Below are 27,212 nucleotides of genomic sequence, written 5' to 3'. Positions count from 1 at the left end.
TTCAGCATTTTGTTCCATATTATGATTGATTACAGGGCGGCACGGTGGTGCAGCAGGTAGTGTCGCAGTCACACAGCTCCAGGAACCTGGAGGTTGCGGGTTCGATTCCCGCGCCGGGTAACTGTCTGTGAGGAGTTTGTATGTTTTCCCCGTGTCTGCGTGGGTTTCCTCCAGGTGACTCCAGGGTTTCCTCCAGGTGACTGTCTGTAAGGAGTTGGTGTGTTCTCCCCGTGTCTGTGTGGGTTTCCTCCGGGTGACTGTCTGTGAGGAGTTGGTGTGTTCTCCCCGTGTCTGTGTGGGTTTCCTCCGGGTGACTGTCTGTGAGGAGTTGGTGTGTTCTCCCCGTGTCTGCGTGGGTTTCCTCCAGGTGACTGTCTGTGAGGAGTTGGTGTGTTCTCCCCGTGTCTGCGTGGGTTTCCTCCGCGTGGCTGTCTGTGAGGAGTTAGTGTGTTCTCCCCGTGTCTGCGTGGGTTTCCTCCAGGTGACTGTCTGTGAGGAGTTGGTGTGTTCTCCCTGTGTTTACGTGGGTTTCCTCCGGGTGTTCAGGTTTCCTCCCACAGTCCAAAAACACACGTTGGTAGGTGGATTGGTGACTCAAAAGTGTGAATGTGTATGTGTCTTTGTTGCCTTGTGAAGGACTGGTGCCCCCTCCAGGGTGTATTCTCACCTTGCGCCCAATGATTCCAGGTAGGCTCTGGACCCACCGTGACCCTGAACTGGATAAGTGCTTACAGATAATGAATGAATGAATGAATGATTACAGCTGTTAAAGTGTAGAACATATATTGCATGTTTTAATGCAGTTCTACTTGTATCTGTACAAGTGACTCCAAGTGAACGTTTAAATATTGTTCATTCTCCAGTTTCTTCAAGGCTGTTTATATTCTCAGTGAAAAGCCTTTCAAAGAAAATGTGAAGTATGATAAACAAACGAAAGGAATTCATCAAAAATCTGAAAAATTCAGTGTAATGTCCTCTGTCATAAAAAATGTGCTCAATGTTATTGTAGGTCACAGATATCCTGTACTCCCAATTTTCGCTGTGCAGTATACTGTAGACAGTAGCCTTTCAAATGTCACTGTGGAAAAAATAATAGGCCTTCCACAAATGGAAGACAACCTTCCAGCAGTTCTCCTTACACAAACACAAACTAAGTGACCAACGAAACATTTAAGGGTTTTGGTTAAACATATGATGAGATCAGCTAAAAATAATCCTGCTAGTATTATTAAAATGTTTACTCAGATAACATATAAAAAACTCCTCCAAAATGTTTACACATACAGTTAAATGTCTTTCAAAATAATGTAGTTTTTGTCTGGGAACATGGCGTAAAATTATGACTTTTATATTGATATTTGATATTTTCTTCATAATCATTGCATATAACTCCTCGTTTTCATTAATTTAGCCCACACCGTATAATTCCAGAGACAGTCTGATTTAAACACATCAAATCAACATTTATAACATTATTTCATCCACAGAAATCCAAATGACCAGAAACGACGAACTTGCAGCATCTTTCATTGCACAAATAGTGATGTAATGACCAAGATTGGAGCAGATCTGAAATCCCACTAACATACAGCCATTGTTCATGAGAGGGGGATAAAAAGCCTTGTGCAGAAGTAGGATAAGATTAGTTGGTAGACTAATCAGTTGGAGCAAAAGAACTTGGTTTCTGTCTGGGAGCATGGGTGTGAGGCTAGACTCTGCCCTACTGCTGTGTTTAAATCCTATTAATTGTTCAACCAAGAATTGCTGTTTGTTCTGGCTGTGCCCTTGAAAATCCTTCAGTTGTAAGATTTAAACCTTACTTTCTGCTGAGTAACACCAACCATCCCTCAACCAAATTAATTATTTTACCTAATCCTTTTTTCATGTTACTGCTCAAGTTGAAAATGTTTAATTATCCTTGCTGAAGATGACTTGAAAACCCTCATCATGTTCCATGATGTATCTCCAAAATCATATGTTTATAAGAGAAGGCAGGTAAAAGCAAATACATTTTATTCCTATCAATAGGGTCGCTTCCATTGGTCCTCTTTTCGTGTCGAGAGCAGCGACTGTGTTTATGTGATGTAGAAAAACAAAAATGAGATGCATGTTTTTGGACCATGATGGTGATCTATAAATAACTATAATAGGCACTGAAAAATAACAACCTAATTACTGTTGATAGTCTTAAGATATAGAAGTTTTAAGTGGGACATTTGCTTCTCTTGTGTAATGAAGTAATGGGCTGTTTTACAGTATGAACCAATCAAATTGAAACCTTGAAAACACTCAGACACGTATTCGTGCTCTGGCTGTTTTGGCAACAGAAACCTCCTTGGAGGCAGTGTGTGTCGGGCCGTCCCGGGGGGTGTAGATTAGTCATTGTTTTGAAGGATGAAGGCACTACTCTGTACCAGGCACAGGGTTTCAGTCTGACCCAGGTGGGAGGGGATGGGAAATAGTGCTCTTTTATTAACCCTTTCCCTATTTACTCTTGGAGATTACTGTTTATTACACAAAGCTATAGTAAAACTGGAGACAGAAAATGTCCTTTTTCATTCACACTCCTGTGTTGCTTAGTTCCAAAGGCCGGATTTTCCAGATCATCAAAAAACTAACTAATGAATATCACTTAAATATCACAAAATGTCTTAAAATATAAAGGTGCCACCATTTGTTATTTGGGGTGATTCTTTGAAGGCAATGTCTGTAAATATTTCTTGAAAGCACTAAACTCAAAGACTGTGTGCTCAATGAAAAGTGGTCCTTCTATGCCATCACTTCAAAGAGCAATATTTTGCAGTATTTATTTATTTAGGTTATATTCATTTAGTCATATTCATCTGTCTTCAGTGTGTAAGAGCTGGGAGTTGTGGGAGTAGACTTTACACATTTTTGCTCACTCACAACCTTGAGATTTCTGGAAATAGAACGAGCAAACAACCCTTTATTGCCAGCTTTTTGTCTAGAAAATTCTATATCTACATTTGTATTGCACAGACTTTTGGTTTCTATCACCACTATCACATTCATCATAGATACACAGATCAACCATTACATTATGACCACCTACTTGTTTATAATTTTTCTGTCAGTTTCTTAAGCTCCACTGACCATGACTTTGTAGTTTTACAATTACAGACTGTAGTCAACATGTTGCTCTGCATACTCTTTGCTCCATTTCACCCTATTCCTCAATGATCAGGACCCCCATAGTACCACCACGGAGCAGATATGAACAGTGACTGTCTGTTAGTGTTGTGTTAGTAGGAGAGGATCAGATGCAGCAGTGCTGTTGGAGTTTCTAAACACTCTGTGCCCTCTCTGTCCACTCTGTTAGACACACTTTTCTTGTTGGTCCATCTTGTAGATGTAGAGTCATAGACAGTAACTCATCTGTGGCTGAATCCGTGTCACTGCTGCACTGTGAATGATCCACCACCCAAATCATACCTGCTCTGTGATGGTTTTGTGGGGGTCCTGTTCACTGAAGAATAGGATTAAAGAGAAAAACATAGGATGCAGAGAAACAGATGGACTTCAGTTTGTAACTATAGAACCACAAAGTGCTCCTGTCTGCTCAGTGGAGTTGAGAAAATTTACAGTGAATGTAGAAACAAGGCGGTGGTCATAATGTTTTGGTTGATCTGTGTATATGGGGCTTAGAAGCAATATATTACTTTTATTACTGGACCCCTTCCAGTCTAGTCCAATCCAGCCAATGGTTTAGATGAGAAATAATAAAGCATGACTCAGTTAATCTTCTGATATATTAGCCTCAATGCAACATCAAACAATGACAATGCATAGCATTGACCAAATGTCCCAACCATACATCCACTAACTTGATTATTGCCCGACTAATTGCATATTATTCTTTCCAATTATTGTCCTTGGAAGGGCATCAAAGTGGAAGATCATTTTTCATTTCTTGGCACCCGCACACACTTACAGGGATGAGGGACGAGGAGACGAGGAGCTTACACACACACACACACACACACACACACAACGCTGGTCCTTTGAGACAGCCCTGTACTTCTCTCATCTTTCAGCATGGCCTTATTTCAAAGCCCATAGAGCTTGCTGAAAGCCAAGATAAAGTACTCTTCGGTTTCTTCCTTCATAGCACCTAATAAGAAGATAAAAACGTTCTCTTGCTGTTTATTTCATTCTGAGCAATGCTGAGCTTACTGCACTGCAGTTTTCAATATATGGAACTAACTTGTTCATTTTTGCTAACGCATTAATTCTATTTGGATTCTTCCACATTTTTTAAACTTTCAATACACTATTAAAACTGTCCCATTCTGGTCATTGATTAAACCCCTGCAAACACTTCTCTGTGCATCAGAAGGAATTATTTATAAGTTATATCCATGTAAATAAATGATTAATGCCTTAAAAGCAGTTTAGATGGAACTCTACACCTTCATTCAGTACATCTATGAATCTACGAATCTATGAATGATCTATGAATATACAAATAGCCCTGGACTCTGTCTTCACTTACCTCTCTGCCATTTGCTTCAGCTTTAAAGCCTCTCCCTATAGGTTCTTTAGGTTTGTGATGTAAGAATCCCTGGTTGTCTAAATCCTGTGGTGTTTAAAAACACCACACACACATGTTAACTACGTTTATACTAGTGGGGCTCTTTAAGTTATGTAGGAATGAGTTCAAGATATCTGTAAAGGCTAATGTGTACAAATCAATGTCACTGGAAATTGTAGTGTTATAATTTAACTCTAAAATTATCATATTCAAAAAGCATAAAAATACATATTGTAAATACATGACGATATTACCATACATAAATGTCTTATACATTGAGTGTATGTGCTGCAAAGTGGGAGAGCAGTGCTGACTGCAGCTTTTTTTTTTTTTTTTTTTTTTTTTTTGAGCATCAAGATAAGCAAAACTGGTTTTGTTTTGAGATGCACGCCTTTTAAACTTCATTTAGCATATAGGTGTGCTGGAAAATTTCAGACAAGTCAATACTCGACAGCCAAGGTCAAGCAGGGAGAGACATTTAAATGTGGCCTCACTGAAACTCATGACTGTTCTGAGGAGTATTTTATTGCTAAAAAAGTTGCTTGTTTGTGTCTTCTGAAATTTCACTGTGATTTTGTTAATCTACTAAAAGAAAAAGCATATATCTGAACCAATAAAATGTTACAGTAAACCCTGACTGTCATTATCTCAGCAAATCTGAGCACAGTGTGAGACTTTACTGAAATCTCCACTAAAGACATGTCTGGGTCCTGTTCATCAGGAGATCTAAATAGTGGGAGACTTCAGCTAACGTCTCTTTTTCTTTCTATTTGGTCTATTCTTGTTGTCTGGAAGAAGTGACAGAAATATTAAAAAGATCTCTTGTTTTTCCTTTCCTCTGAATTATTCATCTCTGTAGGAGGTCACAAATAAATGGTCCACTGCAAGGGTTTGCAAAATGTTTATTGTATGAATTTAATACTATGTGAACACAGCTCGATTCATTTTATTGTATAAACCCATAGAAGAGATACTGAATCTGAGAGTACACTGGAAAAAAAAAAGAAACATCAGCTGAAGGTCACCCAGTTTGTGTTTGAAGGAGAGTTTTTCCATGTTTTGACATAGTGCTCCATGTGTGTCGCATCAGCATGTTTTTTGGGGTTTTTCCTCCCATGTTCGCTCTTGACATTTCTTTAGTCCATTGTTATGTTTGGCCTGAAGAGGATATTGCCTGCCCAGAGAGTTAGATAGACACTTAGTGAGAAAGATAGGAAGAGACATAAAAAGAGAGAGAGAGATAGAACAGTAAGAGAGAAAGGGAAGAGAGAAAAAAATATTTATAAGAGTGAGCGAGAAAGGGGTGGGGTGGGGAGGGAGGACGAGAGAGAGCAAAACAAAGACGGACACAAGAGAGATTCTCTGTTCTTTTACAACAACAAACTCCATATTGTTTCTGCTTGCTTGTTTCCTGGAGAGTTTTCTGTATGAGTGACTGTCATACTTATATATTTATTATAACCTGTGATATAGCTGTGTTATAGTTTGTTATAAACTTTATTGTCAATTGCCTTTATTGTTGAACAAATATGGAAAGAAATACAGATGTTTCAGGATATGTAATGCATTGTATTGCACAATGTACAAGGCTCCAACGCTGAAGAGGGTCTATCTGTAGGACTCATATGAGATGATACGTTCTACTATCATCTATCCATTAACTCTGTTTTCCATTGTCCATTTGGGTTCTATATTATTTTCTCTAATTAATATTCTCTTGTTGATTTTACCATATTTGAATTGTCCTGAAGTTTGTGCAGTGGGTGTGCCAGTGTCAACAGGAGTTATTCAAAGAAACATATTCTTCATCCGTATGGAGACCTGTTATTACTCCAAGAGAAAGGGCCAGTTTTCCATGTTTGGACAGAGGCAGGAAACAGCTTTGTGGAGAGATTTTATTGTTCCCAATCAATGAAAGGAAAAGTGTGACGTGAGGGAGTATCTGAATCTGTGTGTATGGGAGAAATGGGTGGTGCTGAGCTCATGGAGGCCAGCAAAAGTGTTGAACTGAAGCCCACAAGTGGACAGTCCTTGTGAAGGACAGAACAGCTAAAACCAGATTCTTTATGACTATATATTACATACAACTTGATCAAGCACTAACACCAATGTTGTGTTTTGAATTTGTCTAAGGTGCAGAGAAATGGGATGACATAGAGTTTTGGTGGGGCTGAAAAGTTTGGGTTTATAAACCTGCATAGATTCAGAAAAAAGAGACATAACACTATAATCTCACAACTAGAGTTACATTCTTTATTTGCTATACTGGGCTTACATTTTAGTTTTTGGGTTGGGGTTAGTCCTGGAATACACAGTCATTTCCTGCATAACTCTGAATGTTACTGACAAATGTATTACACTTACAGATTTATTCCAGTTCTCAGAAATTGCACAAGACTGCAACAGGATCATATTCAAACATCTGAATGTTTGAAAACTAGGGTAACTGCCTCTAATGTTTTTTTGAATTCTATTTATGAGTTATGAAAAAGTTCAGAAAAAACATTCTTCATTGAAAGCTAAACATCAGAGCAGGCTGGGGTAGGCTGTTTTCCTGAAGGAAATGTGATAAAGCTCGTTGGGTAAATATTGCTGAAGCTGTGTGTTGGACTATGTTTCAGTGAGCCCCTTTTCCCTGATTCAGCACAAAATCTCTCTTTACAAAAGCCTGGTGATGCATTCCCTTCGACGGCAGAGTTAATGTTTGCTTTTATATAAATATTTGACTTTATGAGTGCTACAGGAAAAGAAAAGCTGCAGTCTCTGATTAGGACAAAGTCATTTTACAGATGTCTAGATGAGACTGCACTTTTATCTGCTTGCCAAGGCCTGCAACTAGACAGTTGAGACAGTGCTTTAAAGAGAATTTTGTCTTCATGAGCAGGCAGGAGACTTAGATATCTGTTTGGGACGTATAGATGCTGTATAAGAATAGTACATCTATACTAATAACACCCAGTCAGTACCATGTACTGTTATATGTTTAATTTCTTTGCTGTTGTTTTTTTTTTTTTTTTACTCTTGTTTCCAGTTTTTCACATTTGACCTTTTTATTTTTAAACCAAAAGGAGAAATAGCTTGACTCACTTCATGTGTACAGCTGATGTGAAATATTTCTGTGCCTGAAAGTATATTCTGTTTTTTTCTGATTCTGATCTCATCTTCACAAGTGAACACTATTCAAGTTTTTTTTTTATCAGTTATGGGTTCGTACTTGGCAGTGTACTGGATAACGCTGTCAAATGTATGCCACAATGCTAAAAACACTCACAGCTGCAATTTTAGTCTTCAGTTAATTCATGCATTAGTCCATTTTAAAAGTTGATGCTGTTTAGAGAAAGTGCTTAATGCCAGTTTTGCTTTTTAAGTCTAAATGAATAATTAACAACATTAGCTCTATTTATCCAGCGCAAAACTAAATACATAAATCTTGGAAACCATATATGTCCTGTTTGATCAACCACATTTAGGGTGAAGGGAAAACTGTCATGTATTGAGTAAATGGCCTAATGTGGAACACAAGACTGACTTTAGGAAGATACACTAACAGGACTGGAGCAGATGTCTAATTTCATTATTTTTTTAATTTAATTTATTTCAGATTTTAAAAAAATGTATAAAAGGATTTAAAGGAACGCTTCAGTAAAAATATTCCCATTTATAAACATATATACTGTAATTAAAATGGCTTGGTTGACTATTGACTTCCAGTGTTGTCTAGAAATATTACCCTAGCTTCAGGGCCTGGGACGCCATAGGAGTGGGAATCTGAACAATTCAAGGGCCTGTACAGTGACGTACAAATATATTTGGAAGTTAGAGGTGTAGCCCATTGTGATATATTTTCATGGGGACAAAATATTTTGTAGCGCACCTGTCCAGGGCCAATTACATTTATTCATTGCCTGTAAGTGCTTCCTTCTGATCAGGGTTGCTGTGAGTCTGGAGCCTATGCAGAATCATCGTGAGCAAGGCAGGAATAAATCCATCTGGCTGCCAGTCTATCACAGGGCATCACACACATAAAGACATTTCTCAATAGTCAACCTACCTATGTACATGTGCATTTGGACAATGAAGCACCCAGAGGAAACTCATACACACATGGGGATAACACACCAAACTCCTCACAGAGTGACACAAGGTTTGATCCTATCAACTCAGGACTCTGGAGCTGGAGCTGTGTGTCAGCGATACAACTATAGCGCCACCATGCCTCCTGTCACAGAATAAAGAAGCAAACATCAAATATAATTGACTAAGTGAAAACGTTTCTCTCTCTTTTTTTTCTCCTCTGAGGCCCAATTAAATTACAACCCGAGGATTAAAAGCCTGGGCCCACTGGACAGTCATTAACTTTAAAGCTACATCCTCAAGCTTTAGGGTTAAATAAGATCCCCAGAGTGTTGTAAATTTTAACTCTTCCCCATTCACTCTGTCTGTCTCTGAGTGTCTCCTGTTCTTCTCACCACACTAATACAAACACACGTACAATGGTACATTATAAATCGGTTTGGTGGGAAAGACTAGACCTTTCAACTCTACTCATGAAGTGTGTGTATTTGTCACATTTTGCAGGGTGTTTTTGTGGGTGTTAGACCCAGTGCCCAAAATCAATGTAACATCAAGCAAAGCTGTTCTATAGGAATGGCATTCTTTGTTGAATCTGCGGGCTGCAACTCCTCAGTGTTATTCAGGTTTTAGGTTGATCACGTTTTGCACTTATATAACACTGTTATAGACACACAAAATACTGTAAATTCTTTGAAAGATTGAAGAATTACCTCCACCACCACCAAAGTGCAGCCTGGATGGAGTCATAGGTGCCAATCCACAACAGAAATGCTCACTACACATTTGCTATTTTGTGTAAACTAAGAGACTAGAGGGAATCACAGAGTTGATTTATTTAAATAAGAGAATGATAAGGAGGCCAGAATTGGCAGAATTGGAACAGTGGAAGATTTAACCAGACATCGGAGTAAAAACCCTACAGTTTGTGAGGAAATGCCTAGTGATCTTTTATAACCTCAGAAATTACCAAATATGGTCGATAAAGGGACACTGTGAGCATTTGAATAACTACTGCTGCTATATGTGCATTTTACATCAGTAAAACTGGCAGCCTCACAACTCTTGGTGTAAAAGGGAAAATATATGTAGCATACCTCTTGTGAACCTAAACTAACCGCTGTCTGGGCAACTAATCATTTGATAAAGTTTAAGGAAGTATTTCCCGCATCTTTCAATAATTTCCTGGAAGTGCCACCTAAATCGACACCTGAGTGATTAGTGAATGTGATGTGACATCCTCTGGACTGAAACATTTTCATTCATTCATTAACTGCTTATCCATTTCAGGGTCGCAGTGAGCCTACCCAGAATCATTGGGCGCAAGGAAGGAACACACTCTGGAGGGGGCTGCAGTCCTTTACAGGGCAACACACATACACACACACACACACACACACACACACTCATATATATATGGACATATTTGAGTAGTGTGTTTTTGGACAGTGGGAGGAAAGCAGAACACCCGGAGGACACCCACACAGACACAACAAGAACACACCAAACTCCTCACAGTTACCTGGAGTGGGACTGAAAACCCAGGGCCCTAGAGGTGTGTGACAGCGACACTACCTGATGCGCCACCATGCTGCCCCTCAGCTGAAACACTCCTTGTAATTTCAGTGTGAATGGGTGGAGCTAAACTGGTTTATATGGAACAGGTAGGTTTAACATGTTCACTGTCATGACAAAACTGTATATTTGCAGCTTATTTCCCATGTATGGACACTGCAGATAGAAACTCATATTTTGAGTATATTTACAAATTACATTAAGCTGTTTAATTTTTAAAAAGTAGTAAAATTATTTTTTTTATGGGTCCTTTAAATCTACTATGGAATTATGATAAATTGTATCACAATATTGCAAAAGTATTAAAGGGCTAAGTTTGCATCTAAGACAGCAGCAGAACTAGTGCTTTGGCCGGCGACAGACCTGTAAATGTTTTGCATAAGCAAAGTTCCTGGAGAGAACTCAACCCCCCTTTAATCAAATCCTACACCAGACACATGGTGGCCCAGCAGCACCATTAACTGTATTTAATTATACACCCTCAGTATTAATACAGTGAGCTCAGCATTGGATTTTTTAAATACGAAGAGACTAAAAATAGTGGATGAAACTTGATAATCTGCCTCCACTGCCGTGTCTCCACGGGGCTCAGGCCCAGAACTATATAGGGGGAAAGGGCAGTAAAAACACGCTGTAAAATTACAGCAGTGGCAAACAAACTGTTACAGGGCAAAGTACATTTGAGCCCATGAATAGTCGCAACCATCACACTCCACTGAACTGTTTTTCTCATTTATAATTCTGAGATGGCTCCAATATAATATAAGTAATGTGATCTTCTTTCAAAACCGACATACCAAGACACTGTGGAATGATAAGTTTGGCATCATGGTTTTGGTTTCTACCTCATCAGCAGCTTTCAAACTGAAAAAAAGAGTACCCACAGAAGTGCTATAAACGCTGGGTGTAAAAATGCAGTGGTTTAAAGGCTAATCTGACACAATGTGCAAAGCTGACAGCTAAATGATGGCTCTGACCATACACTCCATACAAAATGAGGATTAAAGTAATATTGGGCAATGTGACAAAAGTACAATGTCTTGATATTTGAAGTCATATTTTTGATGTGTGAACTGTGTCATAGTATTTAGTTTATTAATTATCATAGGCCTGAAAAAACATTCCAGTAAAACAAAAACAATATTTCAAAAACTGGTAACACTTTAAGATTCATGGTGCTTTGCACTCATTAGGTTCAGGACATGTGATTTACCACAATAATCATCACATACTTCTGAGATATTTTACACTGTTTTGCCTATCTATATTGGGGCATTATATCTGAAACTCTGCTAATGCCTGTAAGGAAATACCTGACCATATCCTTCTCTGTATGTGCACTGCAACAAATTTTAAGGAATTTAAAATTACATTCAGAAACAGTGAATTCAAAAACGTATCTGTAATAGTAGCAAAAATTACAGTGATAATAAACTTGCATAAACAGTCATACTTTTAAATCAATTTTGTAACCTATAATTATGCTTAGAAGTATAATGGATTCGGAGCATAGTTACATGCAGTATTTGTAAAATGTTTGTAAAGATACACAGTAATAACTACATATTTCTACTGTCATACCCAGTACTTACCCTGTAGGTATTTTATCTTATGGCTCACTTACGTACTTACCTAGTAATTAGCTGTTAAATATAAAGTGTTACCAAAAAACTGTACAATTCTGTGACCTTCACATAGTAGTCCATGCAGCTCCTCAGTGTCAGCCTCAAGTACCCTCCAGGAGCTGTTGGAAAATTGAGGGGTCCTGGCTGTGAAGAGCAGACAAATGTTTGTGGCCCCTTCCTCTTTGGTGAAGAGTAACTTTGGGGTTCTAGTATTGAGCTGGTGTTTGAGTTTTCTGTTTCTTCTAATAAAGAGTTTAGCTATTAAGAGCCAAGCTGTCCACACCTACTTGAATACATTTGTTCCACCAGTGGAAAACAAAATAATATAAAAAATAAAGCAGCCTGAGTATTCCGGCAAAAAAGAGTTGCAAAAACACAAGCAGATTTGCCAGATTTACCGTTTTGCTGGGCTATTTGTTTTATTATGGTCCTAACACATAGTGTAGGACCATATTGTAATTAATATTAATATTTTAATATTTAGTTTTTATTATTAATTTATTCATATTTTTATTCAATTTACCAAACACGTCAACATTCGTTCTGCATTTATTAAAAATTTAGGTTTTACACCAGCAGTTGGCTTTTGTGATTATGCTATTGCTATTGCTTTTGTTGTGGATGAGAATTCTTCTCAACACAGGCTCTTGAGCTTTGGAATGCCACTTTTGAAGGTATGCACCTAGTACTCTCTTTGGGGATGGTGATGGTGTTGTTTTGGGGGTGGGAGGCAAGGGTCCGGTAACAAAGCTGCCCCCTCTCTTGCATGTGACACATTCTGGGCCTCAATCCCAGGTCCAGCGGCCCAGTGGACGGATGCTAAGGTCGCATGCAGAGGCTTAATCAGCCCAGCGGGAGCTGCCTCTCTGCCTCCAACACAGAGCTGCGATCTGGAGGGAATCAGAGCAGAGCAGAGCTCCATCCTGAGGAAATCATCATGAGCCCACAATGCAAATGAAGCATGTGACATGCAGGGGTTAAAGGCATTTGTGGAGCTGCCAGACGCTTCTCCAGTGTGAAATCAATGTCAAATCAAATGGAATGAGTGGCGTGATCCGGCAGGGCTCTATGCAAAAGTTCAACAACAGTTGTGAGACGGATTTAGAAAGCTGAGAGGAGCTTCATATTGCTAAGCAGAAAGAAAACAAAGGGGCTGATCTCTTGTATCACACAGACAAAGATAATAGAGTTTGTGTAATGAAAAATAAAACAATCTTATTAAAAGTTATTTCTACTCAAATATCACACACTCTTAAAAATTAAGCTGCTACAAATTATTCTTTGTGTGATGAAATAGAAGAATCACCTTTAGTTCCAAGAACCCTAAGTTCGAGTGAAGGATTTTTAAACCTTTAAAACCTTTTTCACACTCAAATATCCATTAAAAAAACATGTTTTTATGGAACAAATAGTGGTTCTTTTACAGTATCCTTTATTTTTAAGAGTGTGGGTAAAGAACATGGACAAATCTTTATTATTTTAGATGAAACCAGTTTTTATTTATATGTATGTTATATGTATCATTTTAATGTATATATTTAATGTCATAATTTTTTTTTTTAAATATAAGAGGCTTCAAGATTTAAGTAAAATATTCATCCAGCAACCGTGGAGTAATCCGGAGCACCCAGAGGAAACCCATGTGAACATGAGGAGAACACACAGAACTCTTCACAGACAATCACCCGGAGCGGGGCTCGAACCCACACCCCAGGACCCTGGAACTGTGTGACAATGACACTACCTGCTGTGCCAATGTGCTACCCATAAAGTGTTGTGTGTCATAAAGTCTATTTAATAAAGTATATTTATAAATAGCAGACAATGAATGAATGAATGAATAATACACCCCACATCCCTCACAAGCCTATGATTTTTACATTTATTATTACATATGTCTGATTTTGATTATTACATTCAGTGAATAAAGCATGTCATTTGCCTTGTCAAGTGTTACAAAGCTATTTTAAATTATTAATAACAGGCTAATAATCAGGCTCATTTAACGTAATCTAGGTAAAATAGTTCAGCCAGTGTCTTCTGTCCACGTTTACATCATTCAGCATTATATGTGTAACAGTAAACGAATTTATCCTGCTTGAATAGTTCAAACAGCAGGTTTCCAGTCGCTTTACTTGTGCGTCAGCCATGTGTTAATTATAGACTTCAACTTCCAGAGAGAGACTGTCATCTAGACTGTAGTCTTTACTTTTTCAGACACTGGGCATAACCAGAACTTACTTGATCATCTTTGAATTTGTAAGACGTGACTGAAACTGTTACTGCAACATGATACTCTGAGCATCTTGTACACAAAGACAAGAGACATGTTTAGGAGATGAGCTTAAGCTGCTTTAGTACCTGCTGCTCTTAGGGAGCTCTTAACTATATTAAGAGTGAGATAAACAATAAAGGTCACCATAGCAGCAAGGCTTAGGCCTTTGTTTGAGTCCCAGTCGTTTGTTGCTTTGGAAAAGCGGTAGTTCCTCTACTAGTCTGAAGTAAAAATGTTGTGTTTTGAATGAAGAAAAGAATCAAGAAGAATAAAACACTTTAAAAATATATTAAATAAAAGGTATCAAATGATAAACTACTATGTTACTTAACTGCAGAGGCCTTTTATCAGCACAGAATGTTTTACATTTATAAAGTCACTAGGCTGATGTTTGAAAGTGTCCCACAAACAGTCTGAAAACACAATTTCAGACAAACAGGGTATGTTATAACAGAGAATAAGTGACCTGTCATGTCAATTTATGGCATGGGGCTTTTGTGCTGGTGAAAGTATAACCAGGAACTTGCATATTAATAGATCTGTGTACACTGAATGAAGCTGAAAGTGCAGAGTCACCTCTAAGCCACATTTGAAACATAAGAGTATTTTTTTTCTTGGAAATAACTCAGAAATAATTCATTTTAATAAACAGAGACAAGGTTGTAGAGGCTTAATCAACATATTTTAGAACGTAATTTAACACAAAACTTTAATGCACAAAGCACACATTACAGGACACTTGCTATTTCACAAAGGACGTAGTGTCAGAAGGCTAAAAACGGTTTCTGTTTTCTCTGCATTTTTCTGTGATAATACCATCCACAAAAGACTTTACTTCTTGTATATTGCTAAATATACATGTCTAAATTTAAGCACTACTTTTAGTGTGACAAAGACCCAACAATATAAACCTGACTTGCTGCCACATTGGACTTTTGGTCTCATTTCTTGTACAAAGCCAGGGTTTGCACTCTTGAAATACTACTACAAGTTAAAATATAGCTTATAGCTTATATTGTTTGTTGACATATTTATTAGCCTAGATTTTACATTCAGCAAAACTACAAAATTTAGTACTGTTCCTGCAAATTGCTGGATTGACATGCACCACATGCGTCAAATGAAACCCAAAAGCATATTTTTTCACTTCACATGCGTGGAATGCATTGAAATGTGTCTTGTTAACTTTTGAAATGTCTTGTCAACTTTTAACGAAAGTTGAAAACTTTGCTCGATTTCACCATGGTACATTGGCACCCAACATGTAAAATTTGGGTTTTCATAACCTTTAACACAGTTTTTTTTTTTCTGTCAAGCATTCATTTTATTTCAGTGTCATCAACACTCTATGTCTCAGATGAAACTGAACTGTCCTTTTTTTAACTTTAAATGACAGAGAAATACAGTGGCATAGTGGCACTGAAGGCTTAATAGTTTTGCAGCCATTGCAAAATACTTGCACTTTCTGCTGGAGATTCCCTCATTTGGTATTAGGTAAAGACACTCAGAAAATAAAAACTACAATAGTACATCAACACATACAAGTGAAGGCAAGTCACACTTACATCAAACTACTATTTTCTGTAGAAATGTAAATTAATATATTTTTCAAATCCATTTACCATTTATCCATTTCACAGATTAGTATGAGACAAATATATACACAATTTAGTGAACATTGTAGATTAAGTTTGAAAGCACAATCTGTAAAATCTGAAAAATCTTAAACTACACATCAGCAAAATGGGAAAAAGTCTATGTGCACTTTGCTGCTAATATATATAGCAGTCTACTTTAGTCTATTTTTTTCTACAGAATGTCTGAATTCAGCTAAAAAGAAGGGTAGAGTGCTAATCAGAGAAGAGCTGACGAGAAAGAGAGAGAGAGAGAGAGAGAGAGAGAGAGAGAGAGAGAGAGAGCACAAATAGTTTGTGGAGTGTTCCACGTGAGCAGGAAATGCAGGAGCAGCAGAGGAAGCCCTACTGGCTAAGAATAGAGCTCAGTGATAGAATGGATCCACGTTGACAGGAAATTATTTTGCTGGCCATCCCCTACCTAAAACTTCAATGCAGTTCTTTTTATGCTTGACCAGATGGAGAAAATGAAAGAGTGATGGTTCTGTAAATGTCTGTTTAAATATATCTCAAGGTATATTTGGCTTGCTGCATCACACCTTACAGTTTACAAAGCAGGCACTGCTTCAGAAGTGGAATGGAGTGGCACAGTTTTTTCTAATTTAAATAAGCAATTAAAATAAGTCATTTTATCCACCAAAAAATAGCAAACAGTATTAATTAAATAAATTCTTTATTATTTGTATGTTGTTTTCTATAGATATATAGATATAATAAAAAAGAAGGTTTAGTACAGAGTCACTGACAAATCCAGGCCACTAATGCCAAGTCCCATTTCTCATTTTCACCCCTACCCCTTGTTTTGTTGTGTCACATTACCCCTGGAACTGAGTTACAAGGCGTAGTGGTTAAAATCTTTCCCAATGAAATGGGACAACATGATATGTCATCAGTTTGCAGCTCTACCAGTCTGCAGTTATATCAGAAATGCAGTACAGTGCAGCAACTTAAATGTAGGGCATCATATGCCTTCAGAAGTGTTTGATATACATATGCCCAGCAACCCCCTGGAGAAAATTAATTTTTGCCACTTGTATCAGTGATCACATTCTTTTAGTCATTACCCAAATCTTGTGACCATAGGTGAGAGTGGGGATATAGATTGATTAGTAAACTGAGAGTAAATTATATTTGTTAAATTCTAATTAAATGTAAATGACAATTCACTATTTAACATTATAAAATGAACAGTGGTGCAGCAGGTAGTGTCGCAGTCACACAGCTCCAGGGACGAGCTCCAGGGTTCGAGTCCCGAGTCTTCCCTGTGTCTGTGTGGGTTTTCTCCGGGTGCTCCGGTTTCCTACCACGGTCCAAAAACACATGTTGGTAGGTGGATTGGTGACTCAAAGTGTCCATCAGTGTGTGTGAGTGAATGTGTGATTCACATCTGTGTGAATGTGTGATTCACATTGGTCTGTGAAGGCTGCAGACCCACTGTGACCCTGAACGGGATAAGCAGTTACAGACAATGAATGATAGCAATTACCTCTTCCAATTACCTCTTCAAATCATTCTCTCCTGCCTGTAAATTTAAATCTATAATTTACATTCTCAGTGTCTGGTGAACAGCCTTGTATACTTTAATAGGCAGTGTTACATGAAATATTGCATGAAAAATATTTTATGCAATTTTTTAAACACAGGCCATTACTCATAAATCCATCCTACTCTCAAGGACATCTAATTAGAAGAATGTTTATTCGGGACCCACATAAATGACGGCCTCCCCTGTGCTGAACTATGAGTGAAGCTTTGTGACAATTGATTTGCTGGTCTTGTTATACAGGGTGGGCCATTTATATGGATACAACTTAATAAAATAAGAATGGTTTGTGATATTATCTTCCTGTTTGTGGCACATTAGTATATGGGAGGTGGAAAACTTTTCAAGATGGGTGGTGACCATGGTGGCCATTTTGAAGTTGGTCATTTTGGATCCAACTTTTGTTTTTTCAATGGGAAGAGGGTCATGTGACACGTCAAACTTATTGGGAATTTCACAAGAAAAACACTGATGTACTTGGTTTTGACGTAACTTTATTCTTTCATGAGTTATTTACAAGTTTCTAACCACTTATAAAATGTGTTCAAAGTGCTGCCCATTGTGTTGGATTGTCAATGCAACCCTCTTCTCCCACTCTTCACACACTGATAGCAACACCGCAAGAGAAATGCTAGCACAGGCTTCCAGTGTTTGTAGTTTCAGGTGCTGATCTCGTATCTTCACAGCATAGACAATTGCCTTCAGATGACCCCAAAGATAAAGATCTAAGGGGGTCAGATTGGCAGACCTTGGGGGCCATTCAACTGGCCCAAGATAACCAATCCACTTTCCAGGAAACTGTTCATCTAGGAATGATTGGACCTGGCACCCATAATGTGGTGGTACACCATCTTGCTGGAAAAACTCAGGGAACGTCAGAAAAAAAAATGAAAAGTCAGAAAATGCTGCAGACATCTGGCAATGTATATGCAAATTTTTCATGTTATAACTTTCTGTGACATCATTTTTAAAAGTACCAAATCTTTCAGATATATGGTTCCTATCACTACCATTGCTGGTAGAAAGATCTAATGCTTGAATTATCCAAATATTATTGAAAAAAAAACTTAAATTTTACATTTATATTCATTGCTTATATGCATATTAAAGCATGATATATGCCAATACTTTTCTGTTCAGTAACAGTGAAGATAGGTGAACAATGTCCCTCTGTTTTCCCATCTTTTTATTAATCATGTGTTATAGTTCCTATCCAAAGCCTTGAAAAAAAAGACAATTTTCTCATTTGTTTATAGGACATTAGAGGCCATTATATAACTTGGAAAACAAATACAGCACAAAAGACAGATTTATTCAGAAGAACGTGTAATTTGCAGGTTCAAAAATCTGACACTCTGCCCAGGCCAACGGCTGGCCCAGAAAACTGTGTACACACTTACCCATGCACCAAAACACGTCCACTAATGGCTTACATATTATTTTGGGAAAAAAGGAAAGTATATATATATATATATATATTTAACTTATAAGTACTTGTTTTAATAAAGTGTTGTTTTTCTGTTCATCTGTGAAATTATCACTTCTTTGTAAGTCAACAATGCTCTTCATTTAGTCACAGAAATACCTAAATGAATAACAAAAAGCAATCAAAGTACCAATATTTGTTTATTTTGCTAGAATAAAAAAATATTTTGCTAAAAACTGACACACCTAAAAGGGAATTTCACTGAAAAATATACATTTAAATTTAGGCCTAGTTCACATATGTGGATGTTTTTGAAAAAACAATATTTTTCCACTTTATTTTTTTTTAAATATTTTTATAGTCTGAAGCAGTTCACTCTGAGACAAAAATGATGCCCTTGAAGTTTCAGTGTGGATTTAAAAGTATGGTGCACAATGCAGTCTGGAACTTATACACTAAGCTTTTATGTTTGCCATTTCAAAAACCTGTGTTTTTTCTGTCAACATGACCAGGCGGAAATGCCGATTTGGTCACCTAAAACACAGGCTAAAATGCAGGTAAAACACACCGTACAAAAAATGATTGGGATAAATGTGGACCTTTGACAGGGTCCTTCACAAGGTAACACATTCACTCACACTTTTTTGAGTCACCAATCCATCTACCAGCGTGTGTTTTTATACTATGGGAGGAAACCGGAGCACCAGGAGGAAACCCATGCGGACACGGGGAGAACACACCAACTCCTCACAGACAGTCACCCGGAGCGGGAATTGAACCCACAACCTCTAGTTCCCTGGAGCTGTGTGACTGCGACACTACCTGCTGCGCCCTCATAGAATAATTTGAATTATCATTCACAATGTTTGAAACGAGTTGAACCAAGTTAGCTGGATTGATTAAAATGGAGAGTTAGAAAAATCGGGTGTATTATATTCAGATCTCTAGAAATCGAATAATCAGTCGATTGGTTGATCAGACCTTTTGCATATATATCGGTATATATAGGTTCGTTATCATGAATGAAAATTCCAAAAACTTTGGATTGGTTTCTGTCCACTGAACTGGTCATTTTGGGTAAATCAATCTTCTCAAATATTGAACGAAGTTTGATTCATTGTAACGGTCAACTCAAAGTGAATCGGTTCGTGGAGTTGAATCGAAGTTCCCATCACTATGTAAACAGAGCAGGGTGCCTTCGCTCCGCCCTGCGCCCTCCCTCCGCTCCCCTCTTCCACACAAACCTTTTAAGTGGCAAAAATTCGGCGCAGAAAATGGCGACGGCGGGGAGCCGGACCTCGTCGTCAGGACCGCTGGACTCGAGTGGCGGAGGCGGCGGAACGGAGGTGAGGGACAAACTACAAGGAAACAGCAGCGTTCACGGTAAAGCCAAGAGAAACACGTCTGCGGAGAACTCGCAATGGAGACGTAAAGAGCTACGGAAAGTGCGGAGCGTGGATCTGGACGCCACCGAAGCGTTGCTGCTCGACTCTGAGTCTGGATCGACTGCCGCGGCGGAGCACCTGCACTTCTTATCGGCTTCATCTCCCGGAGCCGTGCAGGCTTCTTTACTACAGCACAGCCAACGCGGGCAACAGAGCAATTCCCTGCCCGAAAAAGCGTTCTCTGGCTCGGTCAGTAACGGTCTGGCCACCGCCGCTCAGGAGCTGGCGAAAAGTTCTTTTATACACAGCAACCAACTCAGTGCTGACCATGGTGCTTCAGTGGAACTGAACCAACATAGGTGAGCTTTCTGTTATGGTGTATTTCTCTCTGTAGTTATTCCACTTGTCTCTACTGTATGGGTTAAACTGTTTGGAAAACTTGCCGCGTCTTTCAGAAGTTGAGTTTTTTTTAAACTTGAGTCGCTATCCTTGAAGACGCGTTTATAATTATTTTGTTTTTACTTTTTATTTATTTTTATTTTTTTATTGTACTTCTTGTTTAATTTAAATTTTCCGTTGAATGAAGCGGAAGAGCCATTTGAATGTGTTTGTTGTCGTTAGTAGCAGGAAACCCAGTAGATCTCCGTTACCCACATGGGCTCGAGGGGGAACCCAATGTGTCTCTTAAAACCTGTCCTGAAGTGTGTATTCTCCCTTCTTGTGAAAGTTAAACCATTTTTTGATGTAGAAAAATGTATATGTTGCAGTTTGAGACGCTTAAATCAATTATTAACTAGCACTGGCCGCATTAGTTTAATGGTTTAGGGATTCGTCCTGCGTTTGGTGAGTAGTCTGCTTCATTTTCTGCTCAGATAATATTACATTTCGTGCTCACTTTCAGTCTTCTGGGTCGTTGTGTTCTGTAATATCAGGATAATTGTGCCTACATTCAGAATTGGAATTACATAGGAATTATGTCCTATACATAGGAATTAGGAATTGTGTACAGATTGCTGTAATCTGGGCTAATCTGTATAACTGAACATGTTTCGCTTACCTGTTGCTGATTGCTCACACAGGTGTAATTAGTATGTTTTTTGCAGAGATGCACAATCTATAGAGTGGTTGAAACCCTTTAACATTTATAATCTTTTTATAAATCGTAAGACAGGGTCTTCCAGGGTCTTTGAATGTTAATCGGACAGACAGCATTGCTGTAAATTGATTTCAGAAGGATTTTATGTCTCAGCTTTGGTTGGCAGATACTGCAGTTCAGTTACTTCTTAGTTGGTCACCAGACTTCTTAAAAACACACCTAGCTTCATTCATTCATTTCTTGTCCCTGAAGTTGGTGTCCTTTTGTCTTTGGGTATTTTTTGTGTTTGTTGTATAAACGATTCAAAGGTGATTGACAGTATAAACACAATATCACAGCTACCTAGTGTCACTCTGGCACTTTCTAGGATGTTTAGGAATTTCCTATCATTTCTCTGAGAACAGGCAGTTTGTGGCACTTTATAACTGACCATCTAGATGCCATAAGCATTTATGGCAAGGTTTGGAGTTGTATTTAGTATGATTGTTAGTTATTTTTATTTCAGTGGCTCCATAAATCTCAGACACCTTATTTTCACTCATGGGAGCTTGTTTACTTCATGTTTTCTAAATTATGGTCCCCCCCCTGCAAGCTTTTCCTTATAAGGAATGGCCCATGTTAAAAGTTGTTGAGATTTGCATGTGACATGAGTGTCGGCTGAGGTAGGCTATATAACATTTTTCTTTTTTTCTTTTCAATTTTTTTTCTAATGCATGTGATGGTACTTTTTTCTAGTTTGTGAGCTGTGAATATGCAGCGTGGTGAGTTGCAGGCTTTTGCATAGAATAGAAAGTTGGAAAGTAAATAAACGTTTGTCAGAAGGTTTCTTTTTGTGGGTATATTTAACAGAACATTGGGTTAGGGTTAGGCACCCTGGAGTTGAGTAAGAATTCCAGCAGGAGGTTGTACGTGTTTGTGGTTTGCCTTACTACTGGAAGGTCTGATAAGGATGTGCTAACTCAAGTACTGGTTAAAAAGAGTGTATTTTAAGACTGCAATGTCTTGTATCTTGCATTCAACAATGTCTGGCTGTTACACTACATAATTTTATCATTTAAGCAGGTTGTTTTCGTAGCCCTGTTCTGTTTACTCACACTTGCATGTCATAGGAGTATAGGGAACCTGAGTCAGAGCAGAAGGATTAGCGTCAGCACACTGATTCATTTACCGACGTGTCCCCTCAGGTGAGAAGAGGAGCATCAGGCTTTTTTGAGTCTGTATATGCCCCCCCCCCCCACCACTCGCCCCAAGCAAATGTCACAAGTTGCTTTCTTCTAGATGGGTGTTGAAAAGCTTCCAAAAACAGATGTTCTCCTACCCCTGTACTCTAGCATTACAGACAAGCTCATCTGCCCAAACGCCACTGCCTACTTGAGGAGAGATCAAAAGGAATCTGCCTTTCAAATTCCTCATCAGGTTGCCACACTTTTAAAGCGGCTAAATTATTCAGAGGTCTGGATCGCTTTTGTTTCCTTTGAAGGCTTCCCCCTTGATCATGGTAGGGACTTTTCATGTGAAAGGACAGGGGTCCTTTGGTCATCAAGGGTGAATTTTACTTAAAGTTGACATGAAACATTTACAAATGTTCACCTGAATCACCTCTTAACCAGTGAATTTTTTGCTCTGATTGTTTTAAAAAAACAATAAAAAGGGCTCCATTTATTTCCCATATACTGGCTCAAATCTCCACTGAAAATATTTGTATTTAACAGATTCCCTATTGACACTGCGCTACAGATTTTTTGATACTATATCACTTTATTCATATCAGACTTTTGATACGACATAAGCAGCACAATAATGTTAGACTTATCTATATATAATATATAATAATAATTTATGGACAATTTCTAATAATTGAATTCAGTTTTTTGGTGTCCGTCCCATTGTCACAGCTCAGTGTAATTAAGAATGTAGGCATGCTCTCTGCCTTGGCAAACATATGTTAATGAAATAATTGTTGTAGAGAGTTCACTGTATTTGGTATTGTTACAGAATACCACTGTTGCAAGTAAGTTCATGAAGTTTGTTATTTTCTGGATATTCTACAATCAAATCGGGTCATGGAATGCTGAGGTGCACAGTGCTTACAATTTTCCCAGCTCTACTACAGTAACAACTGCAGAGTTCCTCTGGCATTAACATCAGCACAATACTTGTGCCCCTGTGCACAAAGCAAGGTCCATAAAGGCATAGTTGTGAGTTTGGTGTGGACAAGCTTGACTGGCATGTAGAGAGCCCTCACGTCAACAAAATCTAGCACTTTCAAGAATCATAATCACTTTATTGCACCACATATGTTGGACATACAAGGAATTTGTCTTCATGTGTGCAAGTGAAGGGCTAGAACTGAGATTGTAAGCCAGGCCCTGTGGTCCAGGTGTCTGACCACATCCATGCTCTTCTGGATGAATGGGTGAAAATTGTCAGAGACCCACTTTGATATCTTCTTGTATAAAGACAAAGGTGTATGTGTGTTTGTGTAAGATATAACAATTGATGGACTACAAGTTGTGAGAACAGCAGCAGTGTTAATAGGGCCTGAAGTTTTCTTTAATGTAGATTGAGTTGTTGCCAGTCTGTTGGGTGTTCCCAGTCCACAGGATCGTAATTAATTTGTTTGCATTTCCAGCGGATGTGGAAAGAGTCCTAACATTCTGGTTTACAGTAGACAACCAGTCAGATGGAGGATAAGATACCTTCCCTTGAGAATAAAATATCACTGTTTTTTCATCTAGACAAGTTAAATATACTTAATGCCTTATTAACTGTAGTGTAAAACTTTACATATTACACATTACTTCATTTTTTTTCCTTTAAATACAGTCGTCTTTCATGCACAAAAATTGATCAGTTGTAAATATTAGTCTTTAGAGTTTGACTATGTATATTCTTTTAAACATTCCTTCATGTGTCATGTGGAATTTTTGCTCTTGGTAGATGTTTTTACATCATTAATTCAAGACATGTTAGGTAAGCATAAGATGCTGTCAGATGCTTGTTAGATCTCTGATAACTGAAATGGATTACAATGCTCTCAGAATGTCCTCAGTCTCCATTACAGGTACAATTGTATAAATATAGAAAACATGCATGCCTGTAGTCTACGGTTAGTTTAGCTGGTGTCAGATGATCAAACTTTTCAATCAATGAATTGTCTGGGGGCTAATTGGCTGGTAAATTACAAAAATTAAATGGTAGGTAATTCAGTCTGCAGTACAGCAGGGTACTGAAGGGCAGTTCATGATGCTATGCACAAAAGTCTTTGATGATAACATCAGAAAATCGTGTCAGCTCACATGTAGACTTCTTTTGTGCTAAGCTTTTAATAAACTTTACATGAATCAGTTTGAAACATTTATGTTTGATCATTCACAGTAGGTATAGTTCAAATAGTATCATACTGTCTGGTTAAAACCGAGTCTTTTTTTATTTTTCTTTATTAATTATTATTCTTTATTTTGCTGGGCTATATGTAACAGTATATTGTGTAAATATTTGGTAATATATACTGAACCTATCTGTTGTGTCCTTACACATGACAAGAGTATGGCATATGACTCTGCAATATGCTTGTAAAAGAGGCTTGACTTGACTTCATAAAACTGACCTTCATTGAGCTGCCCTCAGTTTGAGTCTTTAACTAAATAAAGCACTGAATGACTTTAGTGCTAAGGTAAGCACCTGAGGTAAGGAGGTTGCAGACTGCTTGCCTTAAACTTGGCACTCGAACAAGTCGTATGTTACTGTTCCCATGGGAAACCCTCCCTTGAGAAACTGATACGGTATGAAGAACCCTGGAGAGCTTTATGAAGTCTCTGGAGTTTTATTGGAGGCCATCATGACAGATACTCCCTGGCAGAAGATAAAATAAAGGAAGAGGAACATGCGCATGCCAGCCATCTCTTAAACATGCTTGATGGCTGGTGTCTAGTGCTGAGTGAGTCAGTGACGTTTGTCTATGACATGTGACACTTTGGCTCTTAGGAGTATATCTGGGTATTTGAGGGAGACAGTGCCCCTGCTATTGGGACTCACTGGGGAGGTGTTCAGTCATTCAGTTTGATTAGTGTTAATGCCTTTTTAATTAAGTTTTTTATGCATGTTCTAGTTAACTGTTTTATACTGGAATTGTCATAAGACCTTGTAATGTAGAGGAGAAGTATGAAATAATTTCTTAACTTTTAAAATGCAAGATATAATTATTTACCTTACTTGAGTGCCATCTTATGCTCTGTCATGTTTCTTGCAAAATCATATACAGCCTATTGTTTATCATGATCTGTGTTTGGGGTTGCTGGTGTCTGAAGAATTCTGTTGCCAGGCAAGCAAGGGCTAGAATGCTCTGAAACTTGAACCACTTTATAGGGATCAGAAAACATCCTTTATCTCTATCCACTTTTATGAAAAGCCTAATACTATTTGCAGTAATTGATTTGTGATACAACATTGTAAATAGAATTCCCTCTATGGCCTGTTACAGTTTGGGTGGATGGATATATTCATTTTGGACCCAACTCCAGGGCCACCAAGGTAATGAATCTTATATTCACACACAAAAAAATCTCCTTTATCTGATTTGAGAGGTGGGTATCAGGGCTAGGGCTGTGCCATATTGTATCGTTTGTGATTATATCATCATAATATTTAAAACGACATTAAAAAAAAAAAAAAAAAAATCAATATCGTGATATTCTGTCTTGTTTACCTAATGACTCAGCACAGCAATTATTCTGTGTTTGTTTTGTTATTTACTGTGAGGTTTTAAGGTTACTTTTTGTATAATTGTTTACGTTTGCTGTTTATACGCACACACTACATTTTCTTCACTTTGGTTGTGTGGTAGGTTTATATGCTATATTTATAAAAAATTTGAATCTGTAATCAGTAAGTTACAGTTTATAAAATAAGCCAATGTTTACAGATTTTTCTTTTGAATGATTATATTTGTAGTAAAATAGAGCTTTTTAATAAATATAACCATGTAATACTATTGATATATATTAAATGTATTTAATTTACTATAATTAATATTAGGATAATATTGATTTTTATTTCAGTATGTCCTTGTATGTTAGTGTGTTCTTGAAATTAATACAAAATTAATTGAAAAAGTATTTTTCATATCGCCAAGAATATTGTTATCGCCAAAATACCCTGAAATATCATGATGTGTTTTTAGGGTCATATTGCCCACCCCTAATCAGGGCTGATCCTAATTGATTGTATTGATATTGAGATGAAAAGTCGTTGTTCCCAGTGACATTTACCACAAAAATGTAGCACACTTTGCACAAAAACTTTGGACCTAACATGGTCGTTTCATTTTTAAACCAATGTATTCCCAGATTACAGATGTGCCTCCCATTTTTGGTACCAGTTCCACCTTCCCTGCAACTTTGCTCCTTAAAGAATTTTTGGTATTTTGTCTGGCTGCACTCACTTTTCCCAGGTTAAGAACTAGCATGTTTGGTGTGTATGTTCAGTGGACCTCTGCCTTGCTCTGCCCCTAGCCTAGTTATGTCACGTGATTATAGACTGCAACGTGAAGAGCTCCCTATGTTGCTGCATGTGGGTAATGCCATTTGAGTATGCTTTTATACACAAGGTGTTTTTGTAACTCTCTGGATGTGTTTATTTCAAAACCTCATAGCCAGATTATGATAAATATGAATATTTGTGCAGCCCTACTTGGCACACTGGATCTGTAATTTATGGACAGTTTCATCCCCTGGTTACACAGAATTTTCTGTCATGTTACTCTTGTTTAACTACGGCACAAAGATCATGCTTCTTTCTTAATTACAACTTTTGGTACAATGCTTTCAGTTTCTCGTGTTTCATTAACTAACAGTCTATTTCTTTAGCTTGTAAGTATAGCTAGTGTTGGTGGGTAAATGTATTTTCCCTCACTGTGCAGAGCATTTGGGGGCTCCTGAGAGCTGGCATGTTTTGTCTAACCAGTTGAGGCCTCTTCACGGTCACCAGAAACTGCCTGTGTAAAGCCTGGGGTTAGCTGAACGCTCATGC

General features: G+C 38.0%; 1 protein-coding gene across 2 annotated transcripts in view; it reads left to right on the top strand.

Moving 5' to 3' along the window:
- The first annotated feature begins 19,975 nt into the window (after positions 1-19,975).
- Positions 19,976-27,212, top strand: part of map3k1 (mitogen-activated protein kinase kinase kinase 1, E3 ubiquitin protein ligase) — a 36,529-nt gene continuing 29,292 nt past the window's right edge. For both annotated transcript variants that reach the window (XM_066651319.1, XM_066651318.1), the window contains exon 1: positions 19,976-20,445. In XM_066651319.1, the coding sequence (XP_066507416.1) occupies positions 19,976-20,445 (470 nt within the window). The remainder of the gene's footprint in view (positions 20,446-27,212) is intronic.

Source organism: Hoplias malabaricus, chromosome 18 (genome assembly GCF_029633855.1).
Source record: "Hoplias malabaricus isolate fHopMal1 chromosome 18, fHopMal1.hap1, whole genome shotgun sequence".
Classification (NCBI taxonomy): domain Eukaryota; kingdom Metazoa; phylum Chordata; class Actinopteri; order Characiformes; family Erythrinidae; genus Hoplias; species Hoplias malabaricus.
This window is presented reverse-complemented; position numbering and strand designations above follow the sequence as displayed.